Source organism: Lepisma saccharinum, chromosome 30 (genome assembly GCF_977018435.1).
Source record: "Lepisma saccharinum chromosome 30, izLepSacc3.1, whole genome shotgun sequence".
Classification (NCBI taxonomy): Eukaryota; Metazoa; Arthropoda; class Insecta; order Zygentoma; family Lepismatidae; genus Lepisma; species Lepisma saccharinum.
The window spans coordinates 15940127-15962349 of record NC_139258.1 but is presented as its reverse complement, the minus strand read 5'-3'; the positions used below and the strand labels follow the sequence as shown (position 1 = coordinate 15962349).

At 47.9% G+C, this 22223-nt stretch overlaps 3 protein-coding genes across 3 annotated transcripts in view; 1 reads left to right on the top strand and 2 right to left on the bottom strand.

The window, feature by feature from the left end:
- Positions 1-2970: 2970 nt before the first annotated feature.
- Positions 2971-4302, bottom strand: LOC145981742 (uncharacterized protein F54H12.2-like). The gene has a single exon (XM_083115149.1). It carries the CDS (start codon positions 4300-4302, stop codon positions 2971-2973), a length of 1332 nt encoding a protein of 443 aa, XP_082971275.1.
- Positions 4303-8889: 4587 nt separating this feature from the next.
- Positions 8890-13128, bottom strand: LOC145981741 (uncharacterized). Its single transcript, XM_083115148.1, has one exon. It carries the CDS (start codon positions 13126-13128, stop codon positions 8890-8892), a length of 4239 nt encoding a protein of 1412 aa, XP_082971274.1.
- Positions 13129-17131: 4003 nt separating this feature from the next.
- Positions 17132-22223, top strand: part of LOC145982048 (immunomodulatory peroxidase-like) — a 115396-nt gene continuing 110304 nt past the window's right edge. The window contains exon 1 of the mRNA XM_083115631.1: positions 17132-17190. Within this exon, the coding sequence (XP_082971757.1) occupies positions 17180-17190 (11 nt within the window). The 5' untranslated portion in view covers positions 17132-17179. The remainder of the gene's footprint in view (positions 17191-22223) is intronic.

The window sequence follows — 22223 nt, the reverse complement described above, 5'->3', positions numbered from 1 at the left end:
AGCAAGCAGGTCGGTCGACCACCTCGTGGATGTGTAGTGGTTAGCGCAGAGAGTCCGACCTGGTAGGAAAGAGAGAGAGAGAGAGAGAGAGAGAGGCGTCTGAGCCATATCTCTCGCTCTTTCTTCTCTCCAGTCGACCTAGTCTACTATGCTACGGCTAGGAGAGAGAGAGAGAGGGAGAGAGAGAGAGAGAGAGAATCACGCAAAGTGGTGTCCAATGGCGCCTTTGGCGCCATTGGACGGCCTTTGGCCGCCGCGCGCGCAGGGGGTTCCCTCGCTCTCGCTCTCGCTCTCGCTCTCTCTCTCTCTCCGCTCTTCTGGAAGGGATGCGTTGAAATGAAACACAACGGATATATGTGAACATATCATTTTAATTGCTCAAAACACACAAAAGCATACAAAATAAGAAATCATCATTAGCAGCAGCAGTATTCGTAGTAGTAGTAGTAGTTCAGGGTGCCACACAGGTAGTAGTAGTCTTAATAGGCACGTTCTGCATCACCATCGCCATAAGTAGTTAAGGGGTGCCACAAGTAGTAGTAGTGGTAGAAGGCTTGTTCTGCATCACAATCGACATAAGTAGTTAAGGGGTGTCCATGTCGTCAGTAGTAGTAGGTGTTGGTAGGTTCTGTCACTGCGCATGCCAACGTCGGAAGTAAGCCTTCATGATGGGATGATACAGCTCCAGAAATTCTTCCCATTGTGCGGCACTCATCACAACGCTTCCGTGCTCGTCCTGGAGGATCACCACAAAGTCACTCATGCAGTCTTTGACGATCACTCGGAACGTGGAGGTGATGACGAACTTGACGCTTCTGCGACGAGAACAATCCAGATGACGTTCGTGGAAAAGATGCAATATCGGTGACAGAGTCTTCACGAGCTCGATGTACTTGTCCGTGTCGAGGATCACCGTGGACTCATCCTTGCGGAAGATGACCGAAGTGGCATCCTGTTTGTCCACCACGGACACTTCCAGGCTCTCGTCAACGGCGAAAACGACCTTCTCCATGCTGCTGCAGTCACACACTGGGCGACGAACTTCTAGATTTCACTATATTTATGGTTTCTGCAGCTGCGCACGCACGATGCGCAGAAGGTCGTTGTGGAAACGTTGAAGTATGGAGCGACGTGGAGGGGGAGGGGGAAGTACCCTGGTTAGCTTGTCGTCCTCGGCGTGCCGTTGCACGCAAGCTGAGACATGTTCGTGGAGATGCTCGTAGAAGGTCATGTATGCCGACAGAAGTCGTCTGATGCTCAGATAACGGTAGAATTCAGCTTCGTTCCAGTGGATCTTCCTATCGCCCACGATCAGCATGAGATGGTGTTTGGAGAACAACGTCATGGTACCGATAGCCATACACTTCTCCTGCTGATCTGCAACCTCGCCTTCTTCTTCTTCTTCACCGGCGGCGATGTCCGGTTTCAGGTCGAAGCTGTACCTCTCGCCCGTCTTGAAGTATCGCGCCATAGGGGCGGGATCGAGCGCTAGGAATTTTCGGAACACGTTCCACTCGACGGCGATGTCCAGATGGTGAGATCGAAGGAACACGCAAGGAACACATCCTGCTTCCCTGCCGCCGCCGAAAACACGTCGATAACCGATCAGGATGCATTTGGTGTGCGACGGAGTGAGATACTCGATGCTGGGTAGGAGGAACAGACCGTCTCCACCGTCGGAACGTACTCTGCTGCTCTTTTTGGTCCCTTGGATGTAGGCGAAATCGTTGTCTTCTTCTTCTTCTGGTGCTCTCCCCCGGCTGTCGCCGCTCTCCGCTGTCAGCATCGCTGAACCTCTTCTTCGCACTTCCGTCTTCGACATCCTCCCTCTCCGCTCGACTCTCTGCCACATCCACGTCTCGCTCTCTGTACTTATGTGACTGCCGCTCCCGCTGCCAGCGCCGCCGCCGTCGCCGCCACGTCATCGATGGGGTTGCGTCACCAGACTCACTGCTCGACGACGACGACATCTGCAGCTGCTGCTACTGAAACAACAAGGAGGAGGAGGAGGGTGAGACAGATCTGTTTTTGTTACCACTTGTACTCATTGAACCGTTTGTAGTTGTAGTTAAGGATGACACATTTGCCCACCAATGCGTCGCGGAGCAGGTACTCGATTCTAGGAGGGTGGGAACGTGATGTGCTTTGGAAATCGTTGTCTTTTTCTTCTGGTGCTTTTCCCGCGCTCTCTACCACAACCACCTTCTGCTCCATCACAGCTGAACCTCTTCCTCTTCTTCGCACTTCCGTCTCCGACATCCTCCGCTCGACTCTCTGCCACATCCACGTCTCGCTCTCTGTACTTATGGAACTCGCTGTTCGACGTCATTTCTTGCTGCTGCAACAACAAGGAGGAGGAGGAGGGGTGCGTTTGTGGTTGTTGTACCGTGGGCGGCAGATCTGGTTGCAACGTGTCTGCAGTGGCGACGCTCTGCAGGGTGATCGGAAATAGTGGTTAAACAGGCGCACTACTTCCCGATCATTTTGCGTGAAACAATCGGTGAAATGCGAGTAAAACGGATATTCCGACGTTGACAGACATGCATGATGCAGGTACACGCAACAGTATTGTCCGCACACTGTGCTGAGGAAGCCCTGCAGTTGTCGAGAGTTGCTCCCCCACCGGATGCAATTGCGGTCCAAAAAGCGACGAAATGAGGGTCGAATAGGTTCGATCCCGTAGGAATCAAAGTACCGTCCGTAACCCTGGACGTCCACGTGTATGGCGACCCAATGTTGACCCTCTTTGCCGTATGGGTCGGTGTTGGCCACGAACACTGCAGGTTTCTTCACGACGACGACGTCGGCCAACATGTCGCTCGGGTACACCCCTTGGAATGCAGCCCGGGTTACGTGGTTTCCAGCGAGGGCATCATGGATCTGGGTCGTGTTCATCGTCCAAATAGTTCACATGTGGGCATTGAACACTGTTTTATAATTCTTCTTCTTCTTCTTAGCGATCTTTGTGGACTACCCGTCGTGGTTAAAGATGACACGTCTGTCTTTTGTAATTTCCACCGATGCGTCGTAGAGCAGGTAGATCAGACACGTCATCGCCCTGCTGAGAGGGTTCTTGAATCGTGCCTCGATGCGGAGTTCACCCTTTTCCGGAAGACTTCTACAGCTGTTGTCGTCAGCGAGATCCGGTGTCAGTAGGTAACACAGCATGAAGTAACCGTTTGCAAACATCTCCCTGGTGATCATATGACCTTTGTCGGAGTGATGGATGTTCGTCCCAGTGAAGAGTGTCTCGTAGCCTCGGGTGATCGCTCCACGCTCGAAATCCATTTCCAACGGTGCAGTCTGAACGAGTTGTTCTCTGACGTAGAGTGCAAAGTAGTTGAGGGACTCCGGCGTCAGGTGGAACGGGTTCGTGTTGGGAGTCCCCACGAACGCGTTGTTGGGCACCATTGTGAAGAGCAGGAAGGTCGGTATCGTGCCGTTGGTGATGTTGTTCAATGTCAGCGACTTTCCGCCCGAAGGTACAGTGAAGGTTTTCAGCTCCGAACGCTTGAAGAAGTATTTTGCGTTGCTCTTCTGTAACGCCATGCTGTGCGCCACCAGGAACGATGGGCTGATCGTGAAGTGGTTCACGTAGAGAGCTGCTTTCAGGATCTGGATTGTCACCGGCGAGGTTGCACCTTCTCCCCAAATGTAGAATTCATTCTTCGCCTTGGTCAGCACCACCTTCATGTCCACGTCATTCAGAAGGTACCGCTCCTGATTGAAAAAGTCCACGTTGAGTCTCGAAATCAGTTCCACCTCATTCTGGATTTCGCTCGTGTCGGCATCGTTGGCGCTCCCACCTTGGAACAATTCCCAACGCTTCTTGAATCCTTCGTTGGTGGTCGTGTTGGGTTCGTTATTTGTGTCCAGGTAGAAACCACTCGATGTAAGGTGAGTGTGCAAAGCGTCCTTTCCAAAGTTGACCACGTTGGTGAGATACGACTTATAGGGGTAATTGGTGCTAGAACCTGTCACCAACGTGTTGTTCAGGTAGACGCTAATTTGACTGAAGAGCGAGTGCTCCACATTGTTCACCACACCCCACTTCTTTGTTTCGGCTGCGTTGTATGTCAACAACGTTCCATCCGGTTTAGTCATCCGACACGTAACACCAAGACGTGTTGTTGGCAACCATCTGTAGGAATTGCTTGGTCCCTTGCTGAGAAACTGATAAACGGTCGCATTGTCCATCGACGAGATGGGGTGACATATTTCCTGGAAGTTCCCAGTAATCGCCGTCTGGAGACATGGTTCCTCGAATATATCCATTTCCGGTAACATTCCCTCCATGGTCATTGCGCTCGCTCGCTCGCGAGATCCACGTCGGGTAGCACAAACACTTCGACTGGAATCTTCGTCTTGGTTTCAGTGCCTTTATAACGTTCTAGTCTCTCTCTATACTAGGGCGCGGAGAATAGGTCCGTGAAGTTTCTTCGGTTGTGGCCGCGACGACGACGATGGTGCACTACGTTGGCTGTCCTTCGCCTCGTCGTCGTTGACGTCTTCCTTTTTGTGTTGCGTGCTGTTCTTCTTCTTCTTCGTCCGACCAGCCTCGTCGTCTTTCGTGCTCGTTTGCGTGGTCTGTTCAACCGCCTTCGTTTGATGCCCGAACCTGTCATCTGCTTCACTTTCGCCTCAGCCTTGTTCTGTAGATTTGTCCTGGACTCGTGCAGACGCTTCCGTACAATGTCGCGGACTGGTCCTTGCGACGTGGCGACATCTCCTAATATATTTGCTCCGGTCCGCAACGCTTCCTTACCCAACGCTTTAGCACCAGACACCACCAGCGGTTTCACCGTGCGGAACAACCAGGGGAAAAAAGAACCTAATATGCCGTGTCCACGTTGGTACCTTCTTCCCTGGTAGTACGGACCCACACCGCGACCTGTTTGAGCCTGGAAGGTATAGTAGTCGACGATCGAATTGGTCATCGTGACGGACTTTCTCCGAATGTCCATCTCTACTAACGTCTCGATCTTTTAAGGATCTCTCTGCTGCCGCCTTTGTCGAAAGTGTAGCACCACTAGGGATGGTATGTTGTTGGCGTGAAAAGGTAAGGGTTCGTTTTTATCGTTCCGGAACTCGATGTCGATGGTTTCGAAGGTGTATTTGTCGAGCGGGTGATAGTACACTCTGTCAAACTTGTGATGTGCCACGGTGCGGTTACCCAACATCGAAAAATCCTGGGAAATCACTCGCAACAGGCGGGACCTGACGTCGCCGGTGAATTGGTGCTCGATAATGTCGCAATACACAAAGACCAGCTGGCTGTTGAATGGTGTGACCGTGGGTGGGACACCGTGAAAGACGGATCTACCATCTTGATCCACCTTGTCGAGGTTGTATCTCAGGGCACTCGCGGTATTGATCATGTCGTTCTTTGTACCTTCCGCATCCCCCTTGTCCGGGAGGAGATTGTGAATGTTGGCCAACAGTTCGGTCGGGGAGGTGTACAGTTGCGGCGGTAGTTCCAGGATTTGATCGTGAAGACCGATCTTGATTGTGTTTCTTGTGGAGAGTACCTTCACGTTGTACGGGTAATTGTGAGACTTTCCACCTCCGCCGCCGCCGCCGCCGCCTTCGTCGCCACTTTCATTCATCTTCCTTTTCTTGTGATCCGGTGGAGGCACACGTATCACGTTAGGGTCATCTTCCTTGGTCTTCTTCTCCTCACCACCACCACCAATATCATCTAATTTTCGTGACACAGATCCACGTCCTACGTTCGAGTCTTCCTCCTCCACTTCTTCCTCCTCAGGGGTGGGTATCAGCGTTTCTCCTGGTATCGGTAACGTCATGCCATAGAAGAGGTCGACGTCATCTCTCTTTTCTCGTTCTCCACGCACTTTTTTTCTTCTCCTTTCGTCTTCCTCTTCGTCTTTGTGCACACCTTTCCCAAAGATTGCCTCTATGTTGCTGATGAAATCGTCGATGTAGGCGCGCATCTTCTCGCGAGGTTCGTGTTTCAGCGCATCGAACATCATCATCGTCAACTCCGCCACGTGGTCGTACTGCATGACAGGGAACTTCAAGAGTAGAGTCTCGTCCAAACGAACTACGTTGTCGAAATACAATGGGTAGAGAACCTCGGACAGACCCACTTCCCACCCCGGACCCAACTCTACGGGTTCCGGTAGTTTGGTCGTGTACCGGGCGATAGTGTTTCCGGGAAAATAATCCATTGAACTGTTGGACGGTAGGAACATCATAAATTCGTCGGACTCCATGGTTCTTGTTCTACCTCGTTCGCCGAATGTCCTCTTCGCCTACCCAGGAGGAAAATGACATGGGGTAGCCGAGCCACTTGACTTTATATTCGCGTTTCCCGTTACGAGTACGACGTTGAAGGATGCGTTCGATACGATACTCTTTGTCTGCGGGAACAATGATCTTCTGTAGTTCCTCAGCGTAAAAGGAACCCTCCAACACGTTTCCGTGTAGGTCCTCGACCAGATACACCGGTACAGGGTGGTGTTGTATCGTTCGGTGAACCTTGAAATGTTCACGCGACCAATTCGGTACATACCCCTTTTCGAAGGGGAGTTTCAACTTGCTCACGCGAACCATGTCGCCCACTCGGAGATTTGTATTTGTTTTTGTAGCTTTCTGCATACCTCTCTCTCCTTTCGTCAAGTTTTTCCACACCGTGTATATGTTACCTTCGTTCACATCCGCTGGCTTCATGCCTACACTTCTGTGGTACGAGTGGTTGTACCCTTCCACGAGTCTCGGAAGAACGTCGGTGTACTTGTATGTACCGCGAGCTGTGAAGTACTTCCACATTCGAGTCTTTAACGTTCTGTTAAATCGCTCCACAACGCTCGCTTTCATGTCCGTGTTTCTGGGTATCCGATGTTCTATCCCTTTCTCTTTCAGCAGTTTCTGGAAATGCGTGTTTTTAAATTCGGAACCTGCATCCGTCTGTAGAACCAAAGGTTTACGACCCTCCTCCTTCCGCAGTATGGCGGCGAAACCTCGTGTCACCTCCGGACCTGTTTTGTTTTTCAACGCCACGGCGGACGCCCGTTTTGAAAACACATCGATCACAGTCAACAGATACCTCCAACCACGATTGTACCTTTGAAGGTTTTGCATGTCGTTGAGATCCGCCTCCCATAGGTCGTCCATGTTTGTCACGTTGTACCTACTTCTGGGGTAATGGATGCGTTTCGGTCGGTGCACGGTGTACGTATCCTGTTGTTGGAGCCACTCCCGCACCTTCTTCTTCGGTATCCGTCTCCCTGTCGCCTCCCAGAGTTTCTCCGTCGTCGTGAAGGACTCCCCCTTCTCGGGAGCGTAGTAGACGTCGTGAAGCGTCTTGTTCACATCCTCAGCGGCTCCCATGCTACGTGTTTCGACCAAGGTCTCTTTGTTCCCACGGGTCGTCTTCGAAGTCGAAGTTTGATAGGTGTTCTCTCTTCTCTTTTCTTCTTCTTAACTCTCCGTTTCTCCTCCTCTTCTTCTTCCGTCGATTCAAACTCCTCCTCCCCCACTTTAGGCCACGACCACCGTTCCGTCTGTGCGAATGGAAACTGTCTCGGTGGTGTCTCGATCTTTTTATCTTCTTCTCGTTTCACCTTTGGTGGCGTCGCGCTTTCTCCACCACCATCACCTTCCACCACAACAGGTATGCTCACCGGTACCTCCCCTCTCCGAATCACTCGCAGATACTTGTCCAAGGTCTGTCGATACAGTGACCACTTTTGGTGATCGTCCATGATTTTAGAGCGAAGGATTTTTTGCATCTCCTGATCGAGATCCGACAGTTGCGCATTCAGGTCGTTGCCTTTTAACTTGTCGAACTGATCCGGGGTCATCATGATCAGTTTTCTGTACTGTGTCGACGACGCCATGTCTCTCTCTCACCGATTCAGGAGTGTTCCCAGCAGACCGCTAATCACGCTGCCCAACAGCACAGGAAGGAACCCTCCTTTTTGCACAAGAAGACGTTTTCGATGCCGCAGCGGCACCTTCTTGCTGGCGAGTTTGCGCAACACGTTTTTGTACTGTCTCAACTTGCGCTTGACCACCTTCGTAACGGGTACGTTCTTGTTCAACACGTTCAGGCAACACTCGGACAGGGCGTTCACCAGTTTCGGATCCGCCTCCTTGAGGATGGCCTTGCGAATCCGTGGGTTCGACGTTCGGAGAGTATGTAAAAGCGCTTTATTGGAGCGTATATATTTGCTCATCTCGGTCGTACGACAGACATCGATCGGGGTCGGGAACGTGAACCGCACAGTACCTGTATCTCTCTGGAAACAGCTCCGAACGTATACGTAGAGGCTCCGGTGTGTCCTGCGTGAAGTCCAGGAAACAATAACTGTATGGTTGTCGGGTGATATCGTTAAATACCTTTTCGAAGCATCGCCACTTGGAAGGGTATATTTGTCGCGCCAACGTCGACACCTGCAGATGGTCCCTCGGGTTCTTGAAGATCACCATGTAGTTAGCGTTTAGGGCGATATCTCGCGATTGGGAACCTTTAGGAAATAAATTCTGAGTCAAAAGAATGACGCTGATTCGATCGTGATGAGACATTTTGGTGAACAGGTCGGACACCTCGTGCGCGTTGTAGGCGTCGTTCATAAGATCGTCCAGGATCACCAGACATGGAGGGCTGGACCTCAAATCGTCGTAATTCGGCATACCGTTATGTTGTTCCACCCCTTCCACTTTGGGTGGTGCGAAGTTTGAACCAGTGCACCACACAATCCTCTTGAATCCTCCTCCATCGATAAGTTCACCTCTATTTCGCAACAGGTTCAACACAAAAGTCGACTTGCCGCAACCACTAGGACCAGCCACGATGCATCGGAACGGTTGTTTCCATTGGAGAACCATCGCAATGACTGTGTCTTTCACCGCATTTCCCCCGTTTTTCTATTCCTCCTCCTCCTCCTCCTCCTCCTGGACGCTACGGTAGCCGTATGGTAGGGTGTCCAACGTGGAATCTCTTATCCGTCGTTTTGTATTCACCACCTGATATGTTTTTTCCTGAGGTTCTGTCACTAGCACGAAACGTCGTTTTCTCGCAATCCGTCTGGGGTATTGGATGACCATTTTCTTTTTCTCGTTCATGTGCAGCACAAAATCTTTCACCACATCAAAGTTCAATTTCGAACTCGCGGCGTGGTCCAACGTGATACCCTTCATTTTTACCACGTGGAACTCCTTTGCCTTTGTTGGAGACCACACCTTCAGAGCATAATTCTTCGGACCGCCGGACACAAACTCACTAATGTAGGCACCTTCGCCGAATTCCGACATTTCGTCCGTCAAATCTCCCAGGTGGTCGCCCAACTGTAGTTTCCCGCGTGATCCTCTGGTCTCGCGAAATATCACGCTGTCCGTGTCGCAGTACAATATATCTTCCCCCACAGCGTCCAACAGCTTGTACAGACGGATCCTGGCGAAGGTTGTCGTGTACGCACCTATTGCGACGTTTACTTTGCTGTTTTGAGGTGCACACTCATTCAGGTAGTCCCAACTCACAATCACCGTGTCATCGTTGACAAACAACACCTGCTTCACGTTGACACCGGGTTCCGTCAACTTTTCAAAGAGATCCCGGGGTTCTCGTATGATCGACGTCTGTGGTTTGTTACTGTTCTGCGCAAATTTACCCCAAAGCGAGTTCAGGCACAACTTTGCAACAGCACGCAGTCCTGGATTCTTGTCGATGCGCTCCTTACGTAATTCGATCCCTTCGTGCTCTTTGTAGGTACCAATATACTCCTCCTTCTTCTCATCGTCCGTGCACCACACTGGCCAACCACTGCTCTCCTGTTTGATTTGCAGAAACGTGTTCACGTACTGAGCGAACAAACCCCCCTCACCTGTCGTCGGGTCGTAGACGCTCACCTCGTACCTCCACACTTCGTACACATCCTGAATCTTGTAACCCTTCTCGACGGCGAGGCGAACTTCATCCAGCACCCACGTTCCCGTGATTGCTCTCTCCGCATCCGTGTGGTCGCACTCTCCTTCTTGTCGGAGCCCCGTTGCGCAACTCCAACACAACGGAAACAACAGTTTCCCTCCCGTCTTCATAGGCAGCACTGGAATGTATAGGTCTCGAGGCGGAAGCACTCGGAGTTTGGCTATGCCGTCCATTTCCAATACCTCCTTTGGTGTCGGTGCTGATGCACCGAACAGAACCTCTGGGTGTCCCACGGGTGCCTTGGCGAACTTATTGACGGTCGGGTACAGCGATGTGATGTCGTAGTAGCGTATTTTCTCCTCCTCCTCCTCCTCCTCACCGACGCCAACCACTCCTCGCATTTTAAACACCTCCACCCTACCTCCATACAACGCATCCCTCGCCACCAGCGGAGAACTCCGAAAAAACGGATGTTCTTCTAGTTCGCGGCTGAGGTCGGGTCGGTCCCGCAGTATCCCGCGGAACGTGCACTCCCACATTTCCACCACAGTATAACCCAATAGGCGAAAGTTCGATGTCACCCTCTGCGTTCGCTCGTATCGAGCACCCATCGTATCCGCCGGGTCGGCTTGGATATTCTTCGACACGGGTCTCGATCGCTCCTTATAGCAGGATGGACATCCGTGAAAATAGCACCCGTGGAACTGGTAGATGGTCCTTGTGGTTTTGTCGTACCCATCCACAGCGATGCCATTCACTGCCACATGCTCCCTTTCTTTACCGGCATACTCCAACTCTACTTTCTCCGACTTCTCCAGATGCAGCAACCACTTCAGCGCGATCTTGCTCTGATTACTCACATTGCGGTAGCCGTCACGTGGAATCACGCCTATGGTGTTGTCCGAGAGGAAATGTCTTCGGTACGCCAGGGAGCATGCCGACGCTATGGTGAAACAGTCCTGTAGAATGTCCACATTGGCGATGTCCAGGAAATACCGACGTAATTTGAGCACTCCTCTTCGAAGTACTGTGACGTCCTGAATGCAATACTTGCGACACTCGTGGGCGTTATCGTACAACACACACTCCTTCGATGCTCTGTTGTACCACTCGTAGAATTTCTGGCGGTGTTGCGGCGACATGTGGTCCGGATCGAAGAACCGGTCGTTGGGGAAGGGACCCTTGTAGTCGCGATTTCCTTTGGTGTTGAACAGATGCGGATAGAACCCCTTTGTCTCCTCCAAATCGAACGTCTTTGAGAAACTCGACAGGGGCATCTGCAAGTAGTTCAAGGAATCCAGGAATCGCAACTTCTTCCCCACGCTCATAAACAGGATTTTCGTACCGTCCATGATCACCTCGGGAGCTTCCACATCCCTCTTAAGCAAATCGGACAACACAAACATACCGTCGTAGGCTCGGAAATTGTGGGCCACCAACACAATCCTCTTGAAGTAGGGTCGCTCCACGAACACGTAGTCCATAAACTGTCGCACAGGATCCTCTCCCTCGAAGCAGTGCTGGCGAATACCGCACTGTAAGCAATCTTTCATCATATCTGTGTCCTCGATGCATACACTGCACACTTGCTGCACCACACACAAGCATGGTTCGTGTACATATGTCGAAGGTCGACCGACATAGGGTGTGCACTGCGTGGCTTCGAAATCATAAAACATAAACAGGTATCTCTTGCAGCTGATCTCCTCACCACCTCCATTGTCCCTCTGCATGTAGCACAGATGGTTCATCTCGCGTTGTGATTTGCACGTCTTGCAATACCTGTAGCCGCAACGATGCTTTGCACTCTCCGGATGGGTGGCGTCCAACAATTGGTAACATCCCGTACAGCTTCGTATCTGCGTGCACACCGTACCCCCGCCGTAGCGAGTGCTTAGGTGGTTATTGTAGCACACATCGCTGTTGAACATCCTGTTGCATCGTTCGCAATGCACCACATCTTCCTTCTCGCACACGGGCGACGTGTGACACAGATGACACATATTTTTGCACACGTGCCGCAAGTTTCGGGAAAAAGCGTAACACCGTTCGCAGAAATAAGGAATCGAGAACGCAGCCACTGGATTCACAATGACGTCATAGTGGTTGTCTCTCTGATTCAGCAACAGGTATATCGACTTCTTTGCCTGAGGTACCTCCTGGGCGAACAACACCTCCGGCTTCTCCAGATCGCTGAACACAAAGATTTTGTACTCACTTCCAAAATAACGCTGGAACGCAGCCAATTCGGCGAGACCTCCCCCCGTCGACTCCAGTGATACCCCGGCCTTTCTACACAACTCCATCGCCGATGACGTCAACACTCTGCGACCACGTACAAATGCTTTGTGGTATTTCCGGAAATACTCAGGATCTGACTCTTTGTCCGCATACATCCGACCGATCACCAGGGCTTTGGCCAGACATATCTTCTCACCTCTGGTCTCGCTCTTCACAGTCACCACACTTCTCTTCACTTTTGCGTATCTCTCGTGCGCTACAAGCTCGCGCGAGTTCAGTTTTTGTCGTCCGTAACCGACAGGCATGCCAATCACGGACACACGCAGCTGTAGAAGATCCGTCGACAAGAACGTGGCGTTCGATTGCAACACCCTGGCGACCACATTCCATAACATATCAGCACCCAGTTGGTCTATTCTCCGTAACGACAAACCAATCGGTCGAACCGACTCGTCAGACTTGTTCTCCAACACCACGCCCACTTTGTCCGATGGTTTGTGTCGATCCACGATGTGGTTCAGCACAGCATCCAACCCCTCGTGCACCCAACTCATGACATCTCCGCTCTCGTCCGGCGACCTGAAGGTAAAGGTCGTCGTAGTGCACGTAGCGTTATACTTTTTCACTCGACGAACATTCATTTCTTTGATGTCCACATACTTCGTGTGGGGTGCCATTTCCTGTCCTTCTTCTTCTTTTTCTTCTTCTTCGTCGTCGTCCTCTTCTACCAGGAAATCGCGGTCGCCGCCGGTGTCGTCATCCCTCCTACTGGACGACGTTCCCGCTCCCTCCTGGTTTCCGTCCAAACTACGCACTTCGGACATCAAACGTTCCAGCAAATCAAGACGTCGGCATGGTTCGCCACGACCCATCATTCGGATAATCTCCTGTAGAATCATCCTCTTCCTCTCCGATCCTCCACCTTCTCCCCTTTCATATTGGTCCAACAGAATATCGCAGGCGCTCACGTATATCTCACCCGATTTCAACAACACCATAGCGTACTGGTTGACCTGTGGTCCTCCCTACCGCAAAAGATGCTCACACCGATCGACGGTCCCTTATATCCTACCCAAACTCCAGGGATCGCGCGCGCATGCGCATCTACAGCTGCAGAGAAAGTCATTCGATCCGCGCATCCGGCCACCTGCGCTCCCCCACAGAGCAAAAAATTCGATCCGCGCAGCTGGCCGGATGCCAACAACAGAGCAAAAAATTCGATCCTCGCAGATGGCCAGGTGCCAACACACACACACACACACACACACACACATTGTACATCAACTGCTCCACTTACCTTGTCCGTGCAACCACTCGTTCTGCGCGATGCACGTCACCAGCTCCCTCATCAGCGATGGCAACTCAACCAATCGAAGCAAAGTTTCGTAAAACATAAACTCCACTCCCGTCGTATCGTCGTCTCCGCCGGAACCGTCGACTAATCTACGGTGGTCGCGAGTAAAGTGTGCAAACATATGATACATATTTTCCGGCTGTCGGGCGTAGCTAACCCACCTTCGTATCTTCTTCCGCACGCAAACATTACAGTCACCATCTACACCACGGCCGCCGCAGACACTATTATGCTCCCTAACACACGGATGAGCCTCGCCGTCTGGGTAACCCTCGAAACAACCAATACAAAACACAGCGTACTCGGGAGTATAACTGGTCATACTGCGGAAAACACAGTACATATCCAAACTGTCGGGTAAACACGTACACGGCGACATTATCGAATTCACACAGACGTTATCGTCAAACTCCATTCCCCGTGCCTACTCCGCTTCAATATTCCCCACAAACATACCCCTCAGGAACGGACAGTACGGACTCCAACGCCTGTGCTCTTTCTCTGCACTATCCCCAAACTCCCAATTTCCTATCTCAACACCACAAAACACACACTTTACTACGTCCGGTAACCTAATAAAGTAAAAACCCGTCTTTGCTAGAGATTTCGGATTCATAAACCTAACACCCCACCTCTTAAATGTAGCCAATCGCGACCTCTCGCTATTCAATATACCTGTCTCGTCAGTACGAACAACACCCTCTCGGAGAAAACGACAGAAAACACCCACGCGACCGTCAAAACCTCTACCCATCGACCCCGCACGACTTCTCGCATTCATCCCCTCGCGACAAATGATCACAAAACCAAACCAAACCACTTAAACATACAAAAAACAAACAAACAAAAAAAAACACAATGTGCAGCTGCTTCGCACATCTGCTTCTCCTCACCTTACTCTCCTCGTAAAGCCCAAAACAACTCCGGACCGTTGAGCTTCTCATTACGTTCCAAACAACGTACAAGATCCTCCATCAAAACACTGTCCTCGATCATTCTCTGAAGACCACCGTACAATTCCATTACTGTTTTGTCGCAACCTCCACATACCTCCACATGCTTTGGCTCGTAATATGCAAATACATGCTCAGCGTTCGACGGATCGCGGAAATAGTCGCACGCGTTTTTCACCTTCCTTCGTATACAGTTCTCACAATTATCGTCGCGACTTTCCTCCGAATCACAATAACGAAAATGCTCCGTCAAACATACATGACCCTCCTGGTTAGGCGGCATTTCCCAACAACCAGCACAAAACACGGGCTTCCTTGGTGTGTACTCTTGCAATATCACAGCCATACAATACAAATCAATATACCCCGGAAAACAACCGCAACCATTCAACGCTGACGTTATCAATTCTGCTTCTTCACCCGACAACATCGCAACAGTTACTGAAACTACCAGACACCATTGCCGGACTCTCCCACAGAGAATCATTCGAACCTCGCAGGAAACAACACAGCTGCGCTCCCCCACAGAGATATATTTGGTCAGATGCCAACGCTCGCCACAGAGAGAGATGTATATTTGAACTGGACACATACCGCCAAAACTACCCCCCACAGAGAGAGACATTCGAAACGAACATCCGCCAGATGTCAACGAACCCCCACAGAGTATTATCTTTCATCACGTCCACATGTCAGGCAGACCAAAAAATTCAATACTCACACATGTCGACGCTCCCACGCAGAACCTAAAAATATTCTATCCACACAGATGCCGACAGCACCTGCACTCCCCACAGAGCATGCGCACGCATTCGAACCGAGCATCCGCCAGATGTCAACGAACCCCCACAGAGAGATCAATTTCATCAGATCCACATATCACGCAGAGCAAAAAATTCAATACTCACAGATGTCGACGCTCCCACGCAGAGCCTAAAAATATTCTATCCACACAGATGCCGACAGCACCTGCACTCCCCCACAGAGCATGCGCACGCATTCATCCCCCACCACAAACACACCGCTACTATATAAACCACAAACACGCACACACCAAGCACAGATCAGCAACGACAACACAACCAGAGACATCACCCAGTACAATCGATGATGACGTCACCAATCACCTATAGAAACAATCGATCAATCAATCTATATTATTATCAATAATATTAACAACTATAATAAGGTTTAACAATACAACAATCTACAAACATATCATTTACCCCACCCACATCAATCACTATATTATTAGGACACCCACATACCCTAACATACAACCCCTCCTTATTTGGAAAATATATAAATAAATATGACACCTGTCAATCAATCAATCACTATCTTAGGTTAACAACACCCACATACCCTTACATACAACTCCTTATTTGGAAACACCCCCCACCCACACCTAATTTTAAAAAAATCGATTTCACCCAAAAAAAATGTATTGATCACTTATCGATTATTGGAAATCGATTAAGGTAATCGATACTGATTGGTTATCGCGCTATGGCTACCCCTTAACTACTCTTCAATTTAGATGAAGCTTAAATGCTATTTCTCCCCCTTCCAGTTCTCTTCGGTCTGAAGATGCCATTGAACTACAAAGTTATTTTCTTCTTTAGATTCATTAAGTTTAAAGCCCGCATCACACGGAACTGGATTTCTAGTAGCAATGCCCTAGTTGGCGCTGAACTAACTTTCTAGGTAGCAATCATAGCCGCCTGGCTGATTGCTTCACTGGTTTGGAGGAATAGGACATGTTCTAATTGCTACTTGCTTTCCTCGACTGGATTCTGTGGAACAACCAATCAGAGAAAAGTTTGGCCATGTGAAGATAATCTGTGAGCGTGCAAAGGAGCGTTTTTGTCTGTGGTTTCCGAGTGTTACTCCAGCAATGTATAACGTATACAGCATGAAAGGCGCGTTGAGTTACACCATCTATGCTTAGTGCACGGTGTTTACAATTGAAACCACTAAAATATTCTTCCATACGTGTACAGTAAACGTTGTAAAGTATGTATTTAAGCAGCGCCATTGTTTTGTACCTAATAACGTTTTATTCGAAACGTTATTCCTCTCGGTTGAATAGTTATCGGGTTTTAAAAATGTGAAGTGATACATTGTTTACATCTCGCACGACCGCCATTACAACTTCCCTCGTATGGGAACAAAAGTCTATCGACAAGTACGCTGATAAGTATCGTGTGAGGCGAAAACTAGCAAATTGGTAGCCAGTCCAGCGCCAACTAGGGCATACCTACTGGATATCCAGTTTCGTGTGATGCGGGCTCAACACGTAAAAATCTTTAAAAATGAATACGAACAATTCAACTCAACAAGTTTGGAACTGACTATGAAAATGAATTATAATAAATCTGCACTAAAAGAACGCCGATTCGCCATCTCTCCACCTGCAAGGCTAGGAAAGAGCCGTTCTCATTTCCGGCCCGTATTGTCCTTCGCTAGATACCCATCAATTATTCACCTTGTGACGCTCTCCTCTAGACGGGCGGCGAGGACTCGAACCCGGTCGCAGAGGAAGCTGCTGGCGTGTCTAATGGCTCCCGTGGCAGGCCAAGGATCTTCCGAAGGAGGCCACGGGGGAACTGGATGGCCGCTGGAGGGGGCGGGGCCACACGACGAAAGAGTGACACTTGACATGCACCGAACAATCACACTGCGACACACGAAGGCCCCAGGAGTCAGTGTCTCGATTGTGACAAGTGTAGGCGGTGTAGGATGAGCGCAAGGTAAGTCGCAACGTTTTGTCGTACATTACATACATTCACGAGTGCCCACGGGGGGAGTAGGGGGGCAATGGCCCGGAGCCACACGATCAAAATTTTCGGGGAGAAATTTTTTCCAACAAATAACACAAACTTATACATGTGGGCAGGCAGGCATCTAGAAATGTATTTCAGGGGGGGGGGCGAACCAAGTGTCTCAATAATAATAATGTTTAAGTTAAAATTGTTATATTAGACTGCTGGACAAAAAAAAAACCGGACACCTTAATATTTGACATTTGAATTGCAATTACTAAAAAAGTAAAAAGTACCCTCCCCTTTGAAAATCCTAGGCACGCTATTAAGTCGTTAATTTTAATTTGTTTTCTGTTGAATATATTCAGGTTTTCTTATTTCCAATAATTTCTGCAATATTTAGTTAGCCTTCGAATCAGAATTTATGCATTAACACAAAAAATGCAAGTGTCCGGTTTATTTGTCCAGCAGTGTACATAAAATAAAATAGTATTAATTAAAATATTATAATTAAGTAATATTATATTTTTATTAGATGAATTAGGCAAAAAGATGGTATAAGGATAGCGAATAACAGCTCGCATTTATTATGTAGCTTACGTATTGTTAAGGTCTGAAAAATTTGTAAAGAAAGAAGTGCCCTGGCAAGGAAATCAATGTAAAATGGATAAAGAATTGAATATTTATTGAATATCAAAAAGGATATTAAATTCAGCTGAAAAAAATAAAGTTCCTGGTAATATTTTATGCATATTGTTATAAGTAGTAATAAATCTTGCATAAATCTTACCTGGTACTGTCATTCAAGCTCGTATGATCCCAATATAATCCTTGCCTACCTATTAGTTCGGCGGAAATAAATTACCTCGATTAAACAACAAGTATTATTATTAATTATATTTAGTAATTTTATTATTTCTTCATTTTTTCATCTTTGTACTTAGCAAGTCTTTGGGGGGAGGGGTCCCGACACGCGGACTATATTTTTTATATTAAAGAACTATTCTACTGATAGTTGAGCAACATTTTTCTTACAGTGTCTGTGGAATGAAATATGAACTTAACCCTGTTGATTAAATATAACTTCCCTTAATATACTTTCCCACATTTGTAGCTACAAGTGAACAATTTTGGGTCACGGGTAGGACAGACGAAACACTGCCTCTTTACTTTATAAGAAGTTTATTTTAATTTCTGTGAATTGTCAAAAGATGAAAAATAAATTATTTAGACAAAGAGAGAAGGTAATTGACATGTGAATATTCTTTTGGAGTTGAGGGGGGAATGTATCTAACAGTTAAAGGAGAAATTAATTGTTTTTTGTGTCACGGTGGGAAACAATACAAAACACAACTAAATCATAAACCATTAAAAATATGTGAAATAACTTATACTTTCTAACTTAATTATGTATAATACTTGAATTTACATCGAACAGACAATGTTAGATTGTTCAGTCACAAGATATGATAGAGTTACAGCGTTGCATTTAATTTTACAAATTCATGTTCAGGGGTACGTTCACATAGAATGCCCCATAATAAAATCCATTGTGCGCCAGCCCGGGTCTGGTGCGGGGCACATTCAGCTGCCAACAGTCACTAAAACTAATTTCCAGGAGCTCTAAACCTGGCCTCCTAACCTAACCGGACATGCATTATTAGAACTAAATGGAATTGTAGGTTAGGAATTGTTAGATCAGGAGCACCACGTTTAGAGCCTTTAGAAATTAGTTTTAGTAGCTGTTAGTAGCTGAATGTGGCCCGCAATAGCCCTCAAGTGCCAGGCCCTACCAGAGCGGCTCTTTCTTTGAGAGGCGCGTGGTCAGGACATCGAGTCCCATTGCCGCTGTTTTATAGCTTTCTAGACCGGGGCCCGCTCAAGAAGCTCCCCAATTGTCCTCATGACGCTGGGTCAACCCCGACATTGTTAAGAGCTCGAACCAGAAATCGAACCCGGGACCGCTAGCACCAAAGGCAACAGCGCTAACCATTTGGATACGTAGGGCCTCTTCAACGTATATAGCTATATACGTATTTTCCACAAAAAATGTAAAAACGTTTACCCTTGGCACAATGCTGCGATGAGACAGGATGGGTAGGACTCTTGATATATTTCCACAGTGATTCATTTACTATAGCTGGTTCAAAGTCATTTTTGCTGTCAGGCAGTGTCGGCGGTTAGGAGGGACACTGGGGGCAGTTGCCCCCCACTTTTTGCCACTTTTGTCTCCGGACTATGCTAAACCTTATCTACCAAGGGAAATTAAACAGTTCTCCCCCCCCCCCCCTCTGTTTTGGAACCCAATCGCCGTCACTGCTGCCAGGTGTACCATGTTTAAGCCGTTAATTTAAGAAAATGTAGGATTTAAGGGGGGAAGTGAAGTAAAGTGTTCAGTAAAGCTTCAAAAAAATGACTTTCATTAATATGATATTAGTAGATTAACGCTGCTATAATGAAACGCTTTTAACGGAAAATGGATTTGGATTTTCTCTGTATTCAGGATTTTTCAAATGAATAAAATGATCTGGTGCTATTGGCCTTGGAGGATATATTTGACCCTTGTTGGAGCTGTGGTGTACACTCCTGAAAAAAGTTTGGAATATTGTTATAAAAAGTACAAAGGTTTGGAATATTATTAAATTAGGCGATAGGTTTTGATTGATTGGTGTTTGAAGTCTACTTGATGCAGGCCCGTACCCAGGGAGGGGCCATGGGGGTCATGCCTCCCCCTCGAACCCTGAAATATTTAAATGTGAGCCTAAAAAAACTACGAAAATAACATCTTCGATTTTTCAAATTTGTACAAATTTCAGTTTTGTTCTTGCAGTGTCTGTTGGGTAGAAGTCTCCAGTCTGCAATATTGGGCAGTTTTAGTTTCATAATCACTAATGCAAGGCTACCAGACGTCCGATTCAGTCAGAACAGTGCGTTACTTTTAATTCCTGCCTCGATTTTTTCGAACTGCAGTCGTGATGTGAAAATGTCTCTTTATTATTTTTTTTGTTAACTCACATTTAGACATGTTCTTTATTGTAATAATAATTGCTAATGCGCAATATTTAATTTATAAATATATTATTTTCTAAACATATAATTATCATGACTTTTTAATGGCGCTCACATAAGAAAATTAAAGGAAATTTGAAAACATTGTTAATTTGCGGAAACAGAACTATTTGAACTGTTTTGTAATCTCTCTCTCTCTCTCTCTCTCTCTCTCTCTGTGTGTGTGTATATATATATATATATATATATATATATATATATATATCAGTGGCGTATGCTGAGTCTAAGACCTGGAGTAGCTCACTATGACAGCTGTTTCTAGGTTATGGAGGAGGGGAGAAGACTAGGCTCATTCTTGACGTCTTCAAGGAAGCCACGTTGCCATGCCGACGGTAGTCAGGTTGCAAACTTATAAAAATTCAGGTTGCCAACTCCTAAGAATTCAGGTAGCCAACTCCTAAGAATTCAAGTAGCCAACTCCTAAGAATTCAGGTTGCCAACTCCTAAGAATGCAGATTGCAAAGTCCTAAGAATTCAGGTTGCCAACTCCTAAGAATTCAGGTAGCCAACTCGTAAGAATTCAGGTTGCCAACTCCTAAGAATGCAGGTTGCCAACTCCTAAGAATTCAGGTAGCCAACTCGTAAGAATTCAGGTTGCCAACTCCTAAGAATTCAGGTTGCCAACTCCTAAGAATTCAGGTAGCCAACTCGTAAGAATTCAGGTTGCCAACTCCTAAGAATGCAGGTTGCCAACTCCTAAGAATGCAGGTTGCCAACTCCTAAAGTCCTAAGAATGCAGGTTGCCAACTTCAGAATCGCCATTATCTTCTTTTTTAAATCGGATTAATTCACAGTTTTTAATATATTTTTCTTCAGTATTTTACTTTCTAGGCTTCAGGCTTCGCAGATAGCGTAGCTAGCCCGGAATATACGCTCCTGATATATGAGTATATATCGGGTCTGGCACCTCCCTCAAAAAATCCTGGGTACGGGCCTGACTTGATGCACAGTAAAGCTAATCGGGACTGGACCTGTAGTTTAAAGTGGGAATCGAAACCGGAACGCCTTGATTACAATGCGACGACAATTAGGCCATACTTGATAGGCAGGGTACTCAGTGAAAGCAGGAGAACGTCCAGTAGACAGATACCATGTGTTGTTGATCCCATCTTGCTATCACCTATTGCGTAATATGTATAACAATATTCAAACTTTTGTGAGGAGTGTAATACGTCCATGGCGTGGTGGAGGAGGAATTCCTGTGAATAAATACCTAGGTATTATCGACAAGACAGATATAATCGCTACTTTAGCGGCATTAAGCCCATATCGCTTTATCGGTGAAATTGCCAATGAGGATAGTACAGTTTTCTTTTATATTGACTTGGTTTATTTTACATCGCTTTTCTGCCACTTTTGGCTAATCGCGAAGATGAGGATGAGTGATGACATTATGAAATTGATGAAGGAACATTCACAAATGACGCCAGGTAGGGATTCGAACCCGGGACACCTGGTGTCGCAGCGCGCTGTGCTAACAACTCTGCCATGGAGGTCGGCACGGATGGTACCGAAACAAGACTTGTCACATGTCATTCTCGGTCTCGTCATAGTCTCGAACTCGTATACGCACGTTGCAAATTATAAGGGAGAGGTTGGTGGACAGTAGCAGGCAAGACATCATGGCAGAATGTAGGGAGAAGGTAACGCTCGCCGCCGCACAACCGCCAGGGGTGTGGGTGGAATGGGGGAGGAAACGGTACATTGATACGTGTACGTACCAGCAAAGAAGTGGATTCGCCTGGTTCCTGCTAGGGGGTGGAGGCAACACAAACTCAAGGGGCCGGACGATCGTGCCATCTGCACGTTATGCGGCGAAGATGAGACGAGGGCTCACATCCTGCATGAGTGTGAGCATTGAGCAGACGATCCAGGCTGTATGTAGGGAGGAGAGGAGTGATATAACGAATGCAAACATCAAAGCCCTGGGCTCCTATTTACATGCAGTTTGG

Excerpts from the sequence above, each read along its gene's own strand:
- LOC145981742 (XM_083115149.1), bottom strand. The coding sequence starts at position 4,302 with ATGACCATGGAGGGAATGTTACCGGAAATGGATATATTCGAGGAACCA.
- LOC145981741 (XM_083115148.1), bottom strand. The coding sequence starts at position 13,128 with ATGGTGTTGTTGAAATCGGGTGAGATATACGTGAGCGCCTGCGATATT.